The following is an 18,714-nucleotide window of genomic DNA, read 5'->3' on the forward strand; positions in this document are numbered from 1 at the left end:
GTCCCAGAAGCAAAGCACAGCTCACCCACCCCGTGGCCTGGGAGACAGTGGAGAATCAGATTTATTGCTGCTTAGGGGAGGCCTTGGGAGAAATGTCCTTTTCTTGCTCATTTTCCTTGAGGTTTCAGTAGTGGATTGGAACCTGTAACGCAGGGAGGATGTTTATTTCCCCATAACCCAGTATCAGAAGGCTGTTCACAACTTGCAGTGGGACAGTTGGGCTCGTTGGGACACGAAGAGCCCCAGAGAGGTGAGGGCAGAAGGACTGGATAGGATTTGAGTGACCAGAGCAGTTGGGCCAAAGGCAAACTGATATCTGTGATATCTATCAGTTGTTTCCTTGCACAGTCTGTCTCCCATTTCTTTTCAAGAGGACACAGAGTTATCTTGGAAATACCCACAATGGTTTTTTTTTCCTTTGCAGAAAACACTCAGCACTGACTTTGTGCTGGGCCCCTGAACAAGCCTTGTCACGAGGGGGGTTTGTTATCTCGGCCTTCCAGGGGGTCAAACAGGGGGCAAGCAGGTAAGGAGATCACCTGAAGTGGCTCAAACTCAAATTCAGTGGTTTGAATTTTTTTTTTAATATATTTTTTTCTGCCATTCCATTGGAAAATGCCAGAAGAAACAAGGCTGTTTATTACCAAAAGGGCAACACTTGATTTGGAGTGAAAAATTTGGCAGTTCTGCCTGAGGTTCTGCTGAACCATCTCCAATCCCTTGCTTTCAGCTTTTCCTTTTCCTCTCCCCCTGTTCTTGAGGAATAAAAAAATCAAGTCTTTATGTTGACTTTTTTTAATTATTATTATTTGTTCAGAAAAGCTTAAGTTGGGAAATGTTCCCCAGAATTTGAATGGATAGAGAGAAAAAGAACCTCTTCAGACTTAATTGCTTTGACATTTCTGTTCCTCAAGTGCTGATACAATTGCAGCAGGAGCCTGAGCTCAGGATGCTTTAGTGTGTCCTGGGAGGGCACAAAAGCAAAGCTCAGAAACAGGAGAAGCTGGGCAGGTGTCTGTCACCCCACAGGTCATTGCAGTCCCACTCTCCTCCTGGGCCTGCTAAACAAACAGGGAATAAATCTGATTTGTATTTCCAGCTCCAAATTGATGAGCTGCTGAATTCTCTCTGCAGATGCTGCCTTGGGTTTGGTGTCACCTGGGTGCTCAGCTGGGTTTGAGTGCTGAGGAACCTGGGAAGGGTCTGCAGGTCTGACCTGTTCCCCATCAGCAAGGATAAATTCTGAGCTTAGTTTGAAGGCGGGAATATGAAGTCAGGGCAGGGATGCTGATGGGGACACTGGGATGTCCTGGGTGGGAGCTCTGGAGTCCCATTATCACATCCTACCTTTTCTTTATTCCCCTAAAATCACTGAGTTCAGCCCTCTGCTTTTTCTGCAGTAAAATAGGGGTGAAACCTGCTGTCCAAGGCCTGGGAAACAGAAACTGGAGTGTGTTAAAATCCACCTGTATAGAATCTGGAATCCCAGACTGGTTTGGGTTGGAAGGGACCTCAAAGCTCATCCCATTCCATCCCCTGCAGGGGGGAAGTTGTGATACCCCCCTGAGACTCCCAGAGGTGCTTGTGGATCATCTCCAAGGGACTGCCCAACTCTGGGCTGCCCCAGCACAGGGCACCTGGCAGGACATGAGAGCCAGAGGATGCTCTGGATCTGAATTTATCTGTGTTACCCCAGAAAATCACGATGTCTGTAAGGGGGGGGAAAAAGAATGTAAACCTAATTCCTTGTTTTCTTCCTTCCCTTTCATAATGAGGGCTTTAAACTGGTCTTTGCCAGAGGCTCCTTCCCACTGGTGTTTCTGTGGGGAGACACAAATCAGCAGAGCTCCCTTGTGATTTGGCCAGTTTGGGTTTTAAGCTCCCCTCTGTCCGGCCTGGAAGTCCAAACAGGCACATCTACCCCCTCCTTCCCTTCACTCTGCTCCATTATTCATCCTCCAGGAGCTGAGATGAAAGGGAGTGGGAACAAGGACACTCAGGCTGCTGGAGCTGAGGAGGGAGCAGAGCCAGGGTGGAGAAACGCTGATAATGTGTGTGCAGAGGCAGAGAGCAGAGGTTGCAGCTATAATACAAACCCACAGAAAAGGTTACAAAGGGATGGAGTTAAAAGCAGGGAATTGCCAGCAAGGAGATGGCTGGTGAATCTCAATTTGCACCTTTGTGTCTGTGCATTATGATGGTCTTTATCTGTGCAGCTCCATTATCCTTTGCCGGAGCTCCCAGCCCCCTCTCTTGGGGTGGAGGATGAACACAATGTTCGCTTGCTCAGCCTCTATTTCGTATTTTTTTCTTCTGTGGTGTTATGTCTGTCCCTCTATTACTTATTCAAAGCCTGCTGTGGAAGAAAGAGTGGTTAACTTAGAGCCTTGTGAGCTTTTATGCCATCAGTTGGTGTTGTCTCTGCTCCAGCAACAGGAAAAAACCCCTCTGGCTCCTGGAAAGGGGCTTTTCCCTATTTTGCTGATGGTCACTCAAAACCTAATGTGAAAAACACTCAGTTAAGTTGGACTGGATGAGCTTGAAAGGTCCCTTCCCACCCAAACAATTCCATGATTCCCTGCAGATTCCAGGCTCTGACATGAGCAGGTTCCAAGGTCAGCTCCTGCAGCCCTGGGCAGGAATTCCAATTCCACATGCTCAGTGGCTCTGCAGGGCTGTGTGTCCTGTCAGGCACCCAGAAAACGCCTCTGAACAAATGTCTGGGTGGTTTTCCCTGCCTGGATGCTCCAAGGAGTGGTGGGGCTGAGCTGGTGCCCAGAGCTGGGATCAGACAGGAGGGAGATCTGCCCTCCCTGTCGAGGAGAAGGACCCACTGTGGGAGGGGATGCTGAGCACTGCCCTCATCCTGCAGCTTAAAATCATCCCTGAGGTGGAAGGGAGAAGATTATGGATTGGGGGGAAGGGAGAGGGGGTTGTTACAGTGTTTTTGTTTTGCTTTTGCACTTATTTTGTCGATTGAGGAAAATTTTTTCTACTTTTCAAAGTGGTGGCCCTTCAACACTGGTTTCTTTTTCAAGGGAGTCTTTCCCAGAGGGGAGAGATGAGGAGGTTTAAACCAGCCTGTCTTGCTCTGTGGCAGAATTTGGTGACTTCTCTGTAGTGTTTTGTACTAGATGTCGTTGGGAAGTTGTTGCCTTATCAGTGTTGTTATCAGCGAAATTCCACTTTCTCCAGATGAAAGAGAAGAAAGTGGAGTTCCTGGCCAGCACAGTGTGGGATTTGTGTCTGTGGTGGGATCTCATAGGTTTTCCTGTGCAACCTTCCCTCCCCACCAGCCCTGTCTTTTGCTATTGAAGAAACACATCCTGCTCCACTTCCCACCCTTTGGGGCTGGATCAGGAGAACTGGATTCAAAGGAAACTAAAGGTTTAAAATAAAAATCCTGTAAGCAAGGTGATCCAGAACCCCCCTCAAAAGGCAACCAGAGGAAATCTGAAGACAAAGGAGAGATGAGAATAAATGAAATGAAAGTTGTGCAAGGCAGGGACTGGGAGGAGGGAGAGGCAAGGCAGATGTCTGCCCGTGCTCAGCACCAGGGCCTGGGCTGTGTTTGTGTTTCTGGCTCCCTGCCTGCCTGTCTGAAAACCTGGCCCTGTCTGGCACTTCTCTTTTTTTTATTCTTATGTTTGAATTTATAACTTGGAGTGCAGCAGAACGAGGCTCTCTGGAATATTGCTGCTGCTGAGATCGGCTGCCCTGGGGGTGAGGGCTGGTTTGGAGCAGGGGAGACTTGGTTTTTACCTTACAAGTCTAATGTGAACTCTCTGTTTTACCCTTCCTGCTGCCCTTCATTCTTTCCTGGCTGCCTTTCTGTGTGTTTGCATTGGTTAACTTTGACACTTGTGGGTCAGGAAAACTCTCTCCCTGGGGGTGTCCTGAGTGCATCCCACTGGGATCTGCTGTGTGGCCCAAGGGCAGGGAGGGAAGGGGTCTGCTGTTCCCTGCTGAGGGACAGAGCATAGCTGGGAGCCCTGGAATGCACTGGAGCTGGATGACAGGGATCACCCACACTTCCTCCCTGGGAGTGTGCCAGGAGACTTGTTCTCAGTGAAGGTTTCCAGGTCTCCAGGCTTCAAACGTTCACACAGCTTGAATGATTCATCAAGCTCCAGCACTTGCCGGAGTCAAATATTCTTCTCCAGCATCTTGGATCTTTAAAAAATGGATGAAAACATTTTTTTTTTACTTGAAAAACCTTCCCCTCTGTGCAACCTGTTTCCCCTTTCTCACCTGCCACACCTACAATCCTTCTAAATGCACAACTGGCACCAGGGTCAGCTGCCCTTCTGTCCAAGGATCTCCTTCCCTGCTGCCTTTGACATTCAGAAGGGCAACTTTATTTGTTCAGAAAGGTGGGAGCTCCACTGTATCTGTCTGTAATTAGTAAATTCAGTCCCACTCTGACAGGCTGTTTCTGGGGAGATCCATCTTCCTCTTCCCCTCGTCCCCCAGGAACCAGAGCAGTGGATTGATGCTGGAGGCACAGGGTGGCACAGCAGGGGCTGTGCTGGGTCTGCTGCAATGGGAGTGTTGGAATGTGGGGTCCCTGGCAGTCCAGGAAGGTGTTTTCCCCTCCTTGGGAACGTGGGTGGGGTGTCCCCTGGTCTGGGACCTGCAGAGTGCAGGGAACTGGGGTCTGGTGCTGGGTAAGATGTTGGGGTGTTAAATGGCAAAGCAGGAACCTCTTGTGTGACTCTGGTGCTTGATGGGCTTCTCTGGTCAGAAGGTGGGGAGACCCCTGGACCCTTTGTAGGGGACACAGTGACCCCCTGGAAGCAGGAGCTGAGGCTGCAGGGCTGGGGCAGAGCCCTGAGCCCTGTGAGCAGCTGCAGGGGGAGAGGTAAGGGCAGGACAGGCTGGACATCAGCTCTGAGAAGAGCCTGGAGGAGGCTGTGTGGGGCAGGGAGACCTTTCCAGGCAGATCCTGTAAGAGCCTGCCTGTCCTGACTGCCAGTTTGAAGCATAAAATGCAGACATCCAGTCTGGACTCAAGGGTGTCTGTCTGGAGACTGTGATTTTCCTTGGGCTGGGACAAGGAGGGACCGGGGGCTCTGAACTCGGAGGATCAGGATGCACATGACAGGGTGGAGGCCACTTTCATTTCCCTGTGAGCTGCACCAAGCCTTCCCCCTGCTGCAGGACAGCCCATTCCCCATTCAGGGGATGCTTTCTGCAGGTTCCACCCTCACTTGGTGCTCCGTAGCCTGTTGAATTAATGACTCTGGATGGTTGGTGGGGAGGCAGTTTGGTCACAGCAGAGGACAGAGCAGTTCCAGCTGCCTGTCTGAGCACTGCAGTGACACTGTGTGTGCTCAGCAGCCCTGCTGGAGCCCCACATTTAAGCAGGAATTGGGGGATCCCTGGCAGGCTTTGTCAGGACACCCCACCCTTTCCCAACATCCCTGATTTGACCCCAGGGCTTTGTCCCGCTGTGTCTGAGCACCCAACTGGCTGGGGATATAAAAAATCCTTCAGGAAAGGGAGATGAAGTGATGGCAGGGGGGCAGGGGAGTGCTGTGGTGACAGTTCCTGCTGCAGAGCTGGCTCAAAGCTCTTGCACAGGCAAAGCAAAGGGGCAGGACCTGCCCTCTCTGCTCTTCCCGAGGGAGAAGTATTGGAGCAGGGATGTTGCTCCTGCTGTCCCAGGGAGGATGAGAAGAGCACAGAGGATTGCTTTTCCCAGCCAGTTTGGTTGTTGCTGTTGGCCCCAGATCACAAATTGCCCCTTAGAAGTGATGTCTGGCTCTCCTGGGCTGTGCCCCAGGCCGTGGGCAGGATGCTTTGCCCTCGGTGACAGCCTGTTGTTGGAGGTGCTGGCAGGCAGTTCTTGCACCAGGAATGCTAATCCAGGGATTTGTGTGACCTCCTGCATCCCTCCCCCATTCTTGTGATGCTGCCAAACTTCTGTCGAGCCATGCTGGGAGAGGGGCACCAGCAGCTCCTGCTCTGGAGGGATCCAAGCACAGACAGCACTGCCCTGCTGCCCTGCCTGGAGCAGATCACACAGCCACAGAATGTGCTGAGCTGGAAGGGACCCACAAGTCCAACCCTCAGCCCTTCACAGGCCCAGCCCCAAGAGTCCCCCCCTGTGCCCCAGAGGATCATCCAAACCCTCCTGCAGCTCTGGCAGTCTTGGGGCTGTGCCCACTGCCCTGGGGAGCCTGTTCAGTGCCAACCACCCTCTGGGGGAAGAACCTTTCCCTGAGATCCACCCTGAGCCTGCCCTGACACAGCTCCAGCCATTCCCTGGGGGCTGTCCCTGGTCCCCCCAGAGCAGAGCTCAGTCCTGCCCCTCCTCTGCCCCTGCCCAGGCAGTTGGAACTGCAGGGAGGTCTCCCCTCAGTCTCTCTCAGCCCCTGGTTGATGGGAAGGTGAGAAGCCAAACCTAGGCTCGTGCTGGGAAGGGAGGTTCAGAATCTCACCCTGCCTGGCTGGAGATCTGTGTTAGCACAAGTCTTGCTCTGACAGGTCCTGGGCTCGGGGCTGGGGGGATCTTCTGGCTGTGTGGGCTGATAATTAATCTTAGCAGGGCATCCTTGCCAGCTGGAGCTCCCACCAAGGGAGGAACTGGGCAGCTCGGCATCTTCCCGGCCTTTCCAGCATCAGCTGCTGTTTCTGGATGACTTTTTTAGTGTAGCAGCGAACATATTGCAGTGTTCCCCTAGGGATGGGGCCCTGGCACAGCTGATGTCTGCTTTGGAAAGCAGCAGTGACCTGCTGAGGTCTGCAGGTCGCTTTCCATCTGGATTTAAGCTCGGGGTTAGGGGTGAGTGGGGCTGCTCTGCGGGGCAGAGGGGGCTGCTCTGCGGGGCAGAGGGGGCTGCTCCGGGGAGACACTCCCAGCTCCTCGGGATGCCGCGGGCACTGAGCGCTCCACGGGTCTGCTCGAGTATGAAAAATCAAAAAGGAAACCCGCCCCTGGATGTCAGGAGTTGGGAACCTGAGCAGAAGCTGCTAGAACGGAACCTCACCCGCTTTAATTCGCCGGCAGGGTCGGCTGGGAGAGGCACAAGCGGTTGAGCAGCGCTGCCTGCCGGAGGCTCCTCGGCACCAAAAAGCTTTACCAGCCCTTCGCAGACTTTTGCAGTTTAAATCCTCCTCCTCCCTCGTCTGCTCCGTGTGTAAATCTCAGCCGCTCGGGACAGGATGAGAGGCGTGGGGTGTTTTCACCGTTCTTTTTTTCCCTGGAACCGCGTTTGGAGCAGGGGGTACCACTGAGAGCTGCGCTGGGTGCCGCCCCGAAACCCCCCTCCCAGAACTTCGGATCTCAGGGGAATTAAAGGAATTCCTGTTCTGCCGGGGAGGCACGATGCTGCTTTTGGAGCATTTCAGGAGCTGTGGAGGTGGGATGTCAGTTCTGAGGGTGATCCGCGAGGCAACAGGTTCAGCTTTCTGCTGTTCCCATCCCCACCAAACCCGAGCCTTTTGGGACAGATTTAACCCTTGGGACAGATTGAACCATTGCCAATTGTCCTTGCTGACAGAGCACTGAGCAGGAAACGTGTGGAGCTGCCACAAACACTTCAGATGTGAATGTGTCTACTGGACTTAAGGGTCAAGTCACCCCAGTCGTGTCCTGCCCTCCAAGGACAGCTCTGGTGCCCACCCACAAGCAGTGAGCACGGGGGGGTTCCTGTGGGGGTAGAACACAGGGACTTGGTAGCCTTTCCAAGGTCCCCTGGCCCTGGTTGTGCAGCTCTGGAATGAATTCCTGGGGTCAGAGGGATTGGGCTGCTCAGCTGCTGGTGACGCCTTACAAGGGCATCGGTGTTCAGGTGGGGTGTGCATTAATAAGCAGATCTGGATGTAAAGGTAAGATTTGGGAGCAAATATTTTAACAGCTTTAATGCCCCTCTGTGCTCACAAAGGCCCCCGGGGCAGAGGCTGGATGGCACCCCATGTCACCCCGTGTCACCCCATGGCACCCCGTGTCACCCCATGTCACCTCATGTCACCTCATGTCACCCCATGTCACCCTGTGTCACCCCGTGTCACCTCATGTCACCCCATATCCGAAGGGCTCCACGTGGACAGCAGGGTCACCTGCCCTGCCAGGAGAGCAGCATTTAAGCTGTTTTTACTCCTGGCAGCAGTTTCTAAAGAACCCAACATTTACTGGATGAAAAGACTTATCAGAAGTCCTCCTCGCAATGCTAAAATCCTTTGAAACTCACTTCCTTTAATCACCTTTTTGCCATTAATTAACTCTGACCACTATTGCTGTGGTGCCCAGAACCCCTCCTGCCAGCCCCGAGGGCCAAGGTGGCTGTGCCATCTGTTTGTCCTCACTTCATCTGCCTTGTGCCTCCTGTGCCAGGGCCAAGCTGCTTCTCCTTGTGCTGTCGTGCTGGGCGAGAGGAAAGGGAGGCTCAAACAGCCCAGGCTGGTTTATTTTTTGTCAGGAAGCAGCCCTGGTTTAACTGCCCAGATAAGCCCCAGCCTTGGCACATGGATTCAAAGTCACCTCCTTCATCCCCAGCTGCCTGCCAGCAGCCTTCCAATGAAGGGCCCCAAACTGGCTTCTCATGCTTTGTTTTTTAAATGCACTTAATTAACGAGGCAGAGGCAAAAACACACACAAACACACCAGAGTAGTTTTTAACCTGGCTTGATTAATGCTGTCAAGTTGCACATCTGAGTGTGAGCTCAGTGGGACTGTTGCTTTTGTTTAATACCACAAGACACCTCAGTCTGGATTGTTGCATTACAGTACAAATAAAAAACAGAAACAAAACCACATCTGCATCATACAAGGTGAGAAGAATATGAGAATTCTAAATATTTACAGAGAAGGGCAAGTGGGGAAAACCACAAAAAATATTTACATAAAAATACATGAGCTTGTCAGCATATACATTTTACACCAGTTCACAAAAAAAGACACTATATAAATTAAAGTGAAGGGAACTCCAAAGGTAACCCAAGACTTTCTGGGATGTTTCTCTCATGCGGCTCAGGGAAAGAAAAAAATCAAGTCTTCTACAGCAGGAAAATGAACGGCAAAACAACCCTTTTCTCCCCCCCTCCCTCCCCCCAACTGGACAAGGCAGGACTCTGCACACCAGGAACTGGACACTGCTCACACCAGACCATGCCTTTCACAGGGGAATCTGGGAAAAGCTCTGGGAAGAGGAGCATGCCCAAGCTGCCAAGAGCAAAAGGAAGGGAAACGGCTTCTCATCCGGGTTTCCTGCCATGTAACATCACTTCAGTCCATGCCCTGGGCAGTGGCAGAGCACACTTGAGGTTCTGTCCCTTTCTGGGGTGAAAGAGGAACAGGATGTTTTCAAGTTGGTTTTGGTTTTGTGTAGCAACTTTACTACCAGTGTGCAATCCTTACTGACCCCCCTCCCACGCTGATGGAAAAGGAGGATCACTGCAAAGACATAGGCACGAGGTTGTGGGGGTGTTCTCAGAGATGCATAAAGGTTTCACCTGATAAGACTCCTTAAAAATCAGAAATTAATGCTTTATTTAAGACCTCACAGGGGCTGGGCCCTCCTTACTCACCCACCGTCTGCACTCCCATTCCCAAGGGAGGCCTCCTAGGGACTGCACATCCCACTCCAAAGCAGAGGTGGAAATGCAGAGCTGGGGGGCACTGTTGGCCCCAAACTCCCGTGAGCACTAAGGGAGGACCTGGGCTGGACGCTCGGGAAGTGGCAATTCAGGATGCAGATTATGGCAAGCGTCAGGAGTCACTGAGGGTCGGAGCTGCCATCACCTCGCTGCAGGTGTAGTCAGGCCAGGGACCACTGAGCCTGAGCAGAACTGCTCTTGGATTCGAGGGTTATGTGCACTGCTGTGCCCCTGCTCTCTCATCCTCAGCTGGGACACTGAAATGTCACCTCCCCCCAGCTCACCCACCTCAGACACCCGGGGTCACCTCCCTCCCTGCTCTGATGCACGACACACCCTCCTCAATCTCCCCTCTGATTGCTGGAAAGACACAGCTGATGTTTTATCATGAACCAATTCATGAGGATGTGAAACTCAGATCTCTAAGGACCACCAGGCCAAGCCCAGTGCAGGAGCAGAACTCGGAGTTCCCTCTATGGCTTTGGGGGCTGCGGGATCCTGCGGGATGTTGAAGCCACGGGCAGCAGCAACACCAAAAGGAAGGTGCTGGTCTGTGTCGTCTGGGAAAAGCTGGAGTCTTCACCTTTTTTAATTTTGCTGAATTAACTGAATTGGCTCAGCAGTGGGGGACACAGGCTGGGGTTCTCAGAGAGCTTCCAGCCCTCGTAGCACAGCCTGGAGGGAGGGGAGGATGGCTGGGTGCTTGCTTCTCTGCTGGCTTCTTTTCCTGGAGACCTTCTCACTCCCAAGAGGGCTGTTTGTAGCAGCCATCCACGTCAGGTGTGCACTTCCAGGAGGCCTTTGGAAAGGTGCTGAAAGCTTTGTTTCCCATGGGGCGAGCGGGGGCTTCGCCCCTGGCACTTCACACGCCGCGGGAGAGCCCGGCAGGGCGGGGGGACAGCAGCTGTCCAAGGACGGCACTTGGTCTCTAAGGGAGACAGTGGCTTCAAGCAGGAGAATCCAGAGGCATTTACCCTCAGTGGGAGCTGGCATCAGCCCCCCCCCCTAAATAGTTGCAGGATAGTCCTGGTGAACGTAAGGCCAAAAATCAGGACGTCAGGAGAGCGCTGAGGGGCAGGAGGGGGGAGTTAAGGCTTTCATGGAGAGAGAGGTTCGACCTACAGCTCTCATTCCCTGAATCCCAAAGAGCCTGAACCAAACACCTCAGCTGGAGACCTCGCAGGGCACTGGCAGCTGTGGGGACACTGTGCTAGCACACACCCTGCTGAGAGCACGCACTCACCCGGCTCATCCCGAGGAAGCCGGGCAGGGCAGCCTTTCCCAGGGAGTTCCCAGCAATGGAGACAGGCTGGCCCAGGCCAGGGTTCACCCAATGGCCCCTTCTGTGTACTTCTGTTAAGTTTTCCTTGAAAGAAAACATTGCAAAAAGCATTCCCTCACCAAAAACCCCAACCCCTCTACCTGGGAATTCCTCACGAGGAGATTGTGGTACCCTGGATCACAGTGCTGCTTTTTTTCTCATTTTTTTTTCCATTCTTTTTCTTACTGCCAAATTTCTTTTCATAACATGTGAGAACTCTTCTAAACAAAATGCTTAAAACATCAGCATTGCACAATAAAACAGAACCTGAAGGTAGTTACTGAAACAGCCCCAGACAAGGCTCCAAGGTTAAAAGAAGCAAACAGTTACAGACTAGTCAGCTACTAGAAGCAGGTTTTCCTTAGGATTTAAAAGTCCCAAAATAGCCATGAAAGTTTTTGTTCAAAAACACCACCTAAGCTCCCTTTAGCAGCTGTGTGCTAACTGCAGGACCTCCAGGCTTTTAATAAAACATCAGAGATTCAAAACAGGCAGAGAAGTTCTTCAACCACACAGAACAGGAATGGCCTTGGAATTTATCAGTGAACATTTAAAAACTCCTAAATCTCAAGTATTGCTTGTAAGCCCTGCCTAAACGGGATGGATGTGCTTAATTTATGGGAAGGGGGGGGAGGATGTAGAGTCCTGGGAAGTCTGAGAGGAAGCATGAGATGCTGCCTGGCTGCTTTTAACAATGTGAAAGCTTTTAAACAGCTTGGACACTGTTATCAGTGTGTTCTGCAGTGCACTGGCCTTCTGTCCCTACTCACTGAGCACTGGGAGGAGCTGCACTGGGGCACACAGCACAGACAGCACGTCACTGCTCCGTGTGTGCCACAATTCCGCAGGGATCCCTTGGCCAACACGGAACTGAGAGGCTGCAGAGCCTGCAGACCCCTCAGGTGAAGGTCAGCTGGAGCATTCCCTGCTGGAAGAGCTGCAGGATCTGGCCCAGGGCAGCTGCTCATGCAGGTAACTCGCCACTCCCACAGCTGGGAAGGTGGGCTCTGATTTACAGGCTGGACATAACTGCCATGGAGATTTCTGTATTTATTTTTACTGGGTTTTGTAGTGAGATGACACAGCCTGGCCAGCCACGAGATAGAATGAGCTCATCTGGAGACACAGCAAGGAGGAATTGGTATGGGAGGGGTGTGCTGTTCCCAGCTGCCTGTGTAGGGTTTGGTGTAGTTTTGTGTTTTCTTTCTTTTGGTGTGAGAAATGCAAACCTGCCCTACTTGGCTCCCGTCGCTGGCCTCTGCTTACAACACAGAAATGTCAAGTAATTGGATTTCTCGTAGGCAGAAGCGGCTTCTTAAGCAAGCAATGCAACAAGTGTGTTGTGTTCTGGTCTTGCCTCAGAGCCTGTTCCAGAGCCCTGAAGTCAAAACAGGCTCCCACCCACTTCGAAGCAACTGCAGTGGGTCCACTGCACACCAGGGAGAGGCAGGACCTCAGCACTAAGCAAGGAGAAAATCCTTGGGCAGTCTTTCCCCCTGCCCAGCCACTCCTGCTGTGTAACTCGGGGCAGAACAGTGCTGTGGAGCCCCTTTCCTGGCAGCCAGCAGTGGGAAGGGCACTCAGCCTGGACAAGAGCTGCATGCACAGTCCACCATGCGGGGAGGGAGCGGCGGCCACTGCCAACGTCACACCTGGGGAAGGACAAAACTCCTTCCCTCCCTGCCAACAGCACCTCTCTCAGCTCTGCCCGGCCTCTCTGGCAACGCCCGTGTGCCAACAGCCCGCCCTGTCCTTCCAGTTGTCTCAAAACTACATGAAAAAGCTAGAGCTCTACTACATAAAAACAGTGAGTGGGGGCTGAAGGGGCTTTGCTTTGCTCACCAGGGGCAGGGTTGGGGTTTGGGTGGGGTTTTTTTTGTTTTGTTTGTTTTTTCCATCACTGAAAAAATAAAACAGTCCACTGTCCAGCAGAGGCTGCTTAGACTCTATCCCTCCTCCCCCCCACACCAGCTCACTCGACATGGACCTCTGTCTCGGGCCTCTGCAGGCACAGCTCGGAGGGCAGGAAGGCGCCCTGCCCCAGCGCCGTGGCGTAAGTCCTGCTGTGCACGTGGGGGAACCCGGGGGGCACGAACCCCCCCGCCCCAGCATAGCCCCCTCTTTGGTGCTGGGGCAGGGTATGGTAATCCTCCAGGTTGTCGTACTGGGACACCACAGTCATAGTGCTTTGGCGCTTGCCCAGGGTCTGGTAGGGGTACAGCAGGGCCGAGTCCCTCTCCACGGGCTCGGGGTGCTGCATCCGCAGGCTGTGGCTCCGCTCGGGCTTGGGCGGCGGGGCCATGGGAGGGGCAGCGTGTTCCTCCTCCTTGTAGCAGTCTCTGGAGTGCTTCTCCATGGGGGCAGGGGGCCGGGCTCGGGACCTCTCCACGTCTGGCCTGTCCTGCGCCAGCCTCCCCTCCTTGTGGTTCAGCCTCAGGGTGTCCTGGCCGCCCGGGACGTACTTGCTGCCCGAGTGCTGGTAGCCCACGGGCTCGGAGGGCTCTGGGCCCGCTTTGGGCCTGTAGTCGGGGTAGGGGGGCCCGTTTTTGGGCTCGGCAGGCTGCCTATGGCTCGCTTCCTGCTGCAAGTGCGTCCTGTGCTCGCTGGTGCTGCCGCCCGGCTCGTGCATCTTCCTGTTGCGGATGCTGCTCTGCTTCTGGGGCAGGGACGGCTTCTCAGGCTGCCCGTTCCCGTAGTCCCCGTGGTAGTGGGCTCTGTCCAGCTCGGGCTCCGGGTGCTGCAGGTAGTACCGCTCGTCCCCCTCGGGGGTGGCCGCCTTGCCCGGGTACCTCCCCTCCTTGCCCTCCGCCACCGTGAGGAGGCCAGTTTTCCCAGGATCAGATTTGCTGCGCAGGTGGACGGCGTCCAGCCCCCCCAGCTCCTCCTGCAGCAGCGGGGCCACGTTGTCGTACTGGGACATGACGGGCCCCTTGACCTTCTGGCGCGAGCGGCTCTCCCTGCGGATGGACTGCATGCGGTACTTCTCCATGTCCTCCAGGTCCCACGACATGTACATGTGCTTGATGTCCGGGGCGGGGGGCACGTCCCTGCTGACAAAGCTGTGCTCCTTCCCCGCCAGGTGGTTGATGAGGCCCCCCCGGGGGTAGGAGGCCAGGCTGGGGTAGCGGTACAGCCCCTTGCTCTGCAGCCGCGCCGCGTACGAGGAGAAGTCGCGGCCGGGCAGGGGGTGGAAGGGCCGCACCCGCACCGTGCTGTAGGGATCCAGGTCGTAGAAGCCGCCGTCGGCCGTGGTGTAGTAGGAGGAGGAGCTGGAGTAGGGGCTGTAGCGGTAGTGGACCCGCCCGTTCTCGAAGTAAGGCTGGAGCTGCGTGACGTGGTAGTCGGAGTGGGGCTGGTATGGCTTGTACTGGTAGAGGGGCCGCGGGCAGTACAGGGGCTCGTCGTCCGGGGGCACCTCCGTGCGGGAGATGGGCACGGAGCGGATGGCGGAGGCGGCGGGGGTGGGCACGTGCAGGGACTGCACCCTGCGGATGGTGGGGTAGGGGGGAGCGTCCTCGGCGTAGCCGGCGCCGCGCAGCCCCGTGGGGCTCACCGAGGACACGAACTCGGTCCGGCTGCGGGGCTTGGAGTGCAGGGCCGGGCCGGCCTTGGCCTGGGTGCCGTAGGTGTTGTAGCGGGCGCCCGCCGAGCCGGGGGGCTCCGAGCGGGGCGGGTAGGCCTGGTGGGGCTCGGGCTTGCCGTGGTACACGTGGGGGGGGACGCTCTCGGGCCTGTACTGGTGCACGGAGGCCGGCTTGGGGTGCAGGTAGGGGTCCGGCCCCGAGGGCTCGGGGATGCTCTCGGGCTTGGGGTGTGGCACGTACACGGTGTGCTTGGGCGGGGGCGGCGGCGGCAGCAGCGCCTCCTCCACGGAGGAGGCCAGCATGGAGGAGGCCAGGAAGGCGTGGTAGTTGGCGTTGTTGAGGGGGTCGGTGCTGTTGGAGTGCATGGCCGCGGCGATCTTGCTCTCCAGCGTCCTCACGGGCGGCACCGGGGGCGTGAAGCCGTAGGAGGGGTGGGACGGGACGGACTCGGAGCGCAGGTGCAGCGGGGGGGCCCTCGTGGGCTCCCGGGGCTTCTCCACGTGGCCTTGGGGGCCCCCGGGCACCGAGGAGGAGCCACGGGCAGTGGAATTGCTCTCCGGGACAAAGGCAGGCTCCGGGGGCTTCTCAGGGGCAGCGCTGCTCCACACCTGCAGGGAGGAAAGCAGCACAAGTCAGGGACAGGCAGCTTCCCCACCTTCTGTTTGGCAGTTAAAATATCACAGTGAGCCCCATTTCAGTGCTTCTGTGCCTGGTTCCAGTTGTCTGTGGAAGGAGAGATGTGCAGGTTCCCTCTCTCAGCAAGGGCAGCGTAGTGCCACCGGCATTCTGGACCCATCACAACTGGTGTGTTCTGCAAATGCCAAACCACAGGAAGGGGAGGAGGTGGCTGCCTCTTTACCCACTGCCCCCAGCGTTTTATTAAATGCTCTGCTTTTAAATGGATCACCTTCACGAAAAGGTCCCTGGATTTGGCCTCCTCAAGCCCTGGTGAGCAGATCACACAGTGTAACAGAGCAGAAATTCCTGCCCTAAATGTGGCTACAGAGCTCAGGCCAGGCTGAAGCTGGACATGCTTCATGGGCTGAGGTGGTTTGGATTTCTGAGGGAACACTGCACAAGGAACCCCTGCACAAATAATCTGACCTGCTCTGTTAAACAGAATAACTGAGGCTGGAAGAGACCTCAGAGATCATCAAGTTCCATCTTTGACCGATCCCCACCTTGTCCCCCAGCCCAGAGCACTGGGTGCCACATCCAGGCCTTCCCTGGACACCGCCAGGGATGGGGACTCCAAACCTCCCTGGGCAGCCCCTTCCACTCTCTAGTCACCCCTTCCATGAAGAATTTCTTCCTCATGTCCAACCTAAGCTGCGTGAGGGGAGGTCTAAGACTATGTCCTCTTGTGCTATCGCTAGTTGGACAAGATCCTACACAGGATGTTGGAAGAACATTGTCAGAGGATGCACAAATCTCTGTTTCTGAGCACTGCTGAACTAGCATGCCCTGTGTCAGTCACCACTGCAGATACGTCTTCTCCTTCAAACCAAGGAGAGTGGGTATACTGGGATGTCCACTTAGGAAAGCAGCACAGGATCTCCTCCAGGGCTGTGTCTGTGTTGTACCCACGTCCCTTCCAGCAACCTGTGAACCCCCAATTCCTGGGGGTGCCCGCCTTTCCCAGAGCTCACCCCCTGCAGTTACAGCTCAGCTGTGCCCGGACAAGGACGTACCTGAGCAGAGCTACTTGGAGCTTTGCTGGAGGCTGCTGGCACTTGTCCCGTGGCTGCCTGGTGGTCCTGCCGCTGTGCTGGGGCGGGCTGGGCGGCCGTGGCTGAGCGTGGCACAGCTGGGACGGTGCCATCCCCCTGCGGGGGCTCGGCGGCTGCGCTGGGGATGGTGGTTAAATACGGCACCGGGGCGCCTTTGTCCCCGGCAGGTGCCACGGGAGGAGACGGCAGCTTGTCCTCGGCTGTGCAGGTGGGAGTGTGGAGCTTGTCCCCAGACAGGCAGGCACGGAGCTGGGGTTTGTCCCCAGAAGGCTCTGTGGCGGGCGGCTCCCGCTCCGGGCCGTGCTGGGCCGGGTGCTCCCAGTCCCCCGCCTGCGCGGGGAAGTGCTCACCGTCCCCCGCCTTGCCAGGATGGAAGCTGGACTGCTCCTGCTCTGCATCTCTGCTCCCAGGCATGTCCCCAGGCATGCCCGTGTGGAGAGGCGGGGGGTCCTGGCCTCCAGGTGCACCGGGTGGGTGGTTCTGCTCCCCGGCTGCGCCGCTACCTTGGAATTCCTGCTCTACGGGAGCCCCGGTCTGGAAGTGGAGTCGGTTCTCGGGCAGACCGGTGTACAGGTGGAGCTTGTCTGGAGCGCCAGCAGAGAGATGGAGCTTTTCTAGAGCTGTGCCAGCTTCAGCCTCTCCATAATTTGTGCTTTCAGCATGAGCATCTCCTGGCCTTTTGAGGGACTGGGCGGATGCTTGCTGTGCGGACTCGGCTAACGCTAGGGCCAGCATGCGCGCTGCGTTTTTCGGAGGAGGAGGAGGGATAAGAGACACAGAACTGACGGGAACAGGATCCTGGGGGGAGTCGAGGGCAACTGCTCCTAATGGGGGGAAAATTGAGAGAGAGAGTGATTTTATGTTACCCAATAAGGAGAGTGACCTTAACCTTAACGACTATCATAAAAAAATAGACGCTCTCCACGCTTTCACAGTGGCAGTTCCTTCTGGTGTGAAACACTCTTGTCTCACACGCAAAACGCTGCTCAACAGCACAGCAGTTCATCACAAAGAGGAAAAAAAAAACACAAGAGATTGTCTAAAGGCTCCTCTTGCATTTCTAGAGAGGTAGGAAGGAGGTAGCAGAGAATGAGATACCCTTAAACAATTTTGATCAAAAGGTTTTAGGCAAAAAGGTCCCTTCTTCCAGTGTTGGCAGATTTTTAATTTAAAAAAGAAAAGCCTCACATGGTCAATTGGCTGAAATGATTGAGAAGGACATGCTAGAGATTTGCACGCATGACAGGATGGGGAGAAAAAAAAAAGTGGCATATAAAGCATTATGGAAAATTATCCGAGCTTTGTGTGATGTAGGGAGAAGGCAGAGGTTAAGACCCTACTGATCTGCACAGCCCTGCAAGACACTCGTGATCAGAACTGATGGGCAAATCCCCTCTCCTAAAGGCACGCAGAGGAGGGCGGTTCTGAGAGCAGGTCCCCTTGGGAACTTAAAGAAAGAATGGAGGAAAATGCACTGTACCTGGCTGTGTGTGTCCAGTGGGTACAGTCTTAGTCTGACTGCTTGGCATGGGTCTCTCCCCTTCTTCTGGCAACTCTGGCTTGCCAGCAGCCACTAGCTGGGAATGCTGAAGCTCTTGGTGGGCTCCTTCCCCTGCTCCTGTTTCACTGCTTTTCAGGGGCAAGGACATCTGGGTTGGGGACCTGTTTGTGATCTCAGTGATGCCAATCCCTTTGCTCCAGCTGGAGGCAGAGGAATTCCTGGATGTGATGGGCACTGCTCCGATGGCTTCTGGCCCACGGCTGGGCAGTGCAAAGCAGGTGGGCTCAGCAGTCAGTGGTGGAGATTTGAGGGGCTTTCGGCCCGCCTTGGGTGAGAAGGTGAGGGGTTTGCAGGGCTGCTCCTCCGTGGGGCTCAGCTCCAGCGTAAAGAAGGGACTCATCTTCTCCTGGAAAGGGGAGACCGGCTCAGAGCTCGTGGCACTGCCTGGGGTCTGGGACTGGCTGCCTGATTCTAAATCCTTCTTTAGCAGGCTTGGCTTGTCCTTATTGATGTCGACCGACTCCAGCAGGGAGGTGCTGCTGTCCAGGCACTCGGACTCTGCCTGGGGGGGGCTGCACTGGAAGGACATGGGGTCAAAGTCCAGGCTGGCGACTCCGATGTCCGGGGGGCTCAGGTCGACGTCCTCGGAGGAGCGGGGGGAGATGAGGGCGGGGACGTGGATGAGCCCCTCGTCCCCGTCGCTGTCGTCGTGGGGCAGGTTGTCATAGGAGTTGCAGCGGTTCATGTTGCCCAGGAGCTCCCCGTTGAAGGAAGCAGAGAGGGCATCGCTGCTGGACCGGGGCCTTCGGGGCCGGAACAGTTTGGATTCACCTGGGAACAAGGAGATAGCTGTGGGTTAGTGACAAAATCCCGCTGTCCAGGAGCCAGGGCCGGGTACGGGTGTTAAAGCTCAGCTGGTAAGCCCTGCACCCAAAAGTCACACTGTTAGCAGTAACTGTTTATCACATTTATTTAAAC

At 55.2% G+C, this 18,714-nt stretch overlaps 2 protein-coding genes across 6 annotated transcripts in view; one reads left to right on the forward strand and one right to left on the reverse strand.

Moving 5' to 3' along the window:
* ST3GAL4 (ST3 beta-galactoside alpha-2,3-sialyltransferase 4) overlaps nucleotides 1-18,714 on the forward strand; it is a 1,214,471-nt gene that overhangs the window by 851,813 nt on the left and 343,944 nt on the right. The gene's annotated exons all lie outside the window — the stretch shown is intronic.
* ARHGAP32 (Rho GTPase activating protein 32) overlaps nucleotides 8,614-18,714 on the reverse strand; it is a 216,355-nt gene continuing 206,254 nt past the window's right edge. For all 5 annotated transcript variants that reach the window (XM_050323042.1, XM_050323041.1, XM_050323040.1 and 2 more), the window contains 3 exons: nucleotides 17,716-18,567; nucleotides 16,197-17,059; nucleotides 8,614-15,113 (listed from right to left, as the gene is read on the reverse strand). In XM_050323042.1, the coding sequence (XP_050178999.1) occupies nucleotides 12,894-15,113; nucleotides 16,197-17,059; nucleotides 17,716-18,567 (3,935 nt within the window). In that variant the 3' untranslated portion in view covers nucleotides 8,614-12,893. The remainder of the gene's footprint in view (nucleotides 15,114-16,196; nucleotides 17,060-17,715; nucleotides 18,568-18,714) is intronic.

Source organism: Myiozetetes cayanensis, unplaced genomic scaffold (assembly GCF_022539395.1).
Source record: "Myiozetetes cayanensis isolate MyiCay16 unplaced genomic scaffold, myiCay2020 scf29, whole genome shotgun sequence".
Taxonomy (NCBI): Eukaryota; Metazoa; Chordata; class Aves; order Passeriformes; family Tyrannidae; genus Myiozetetes; species Myiozetetes cayanensis.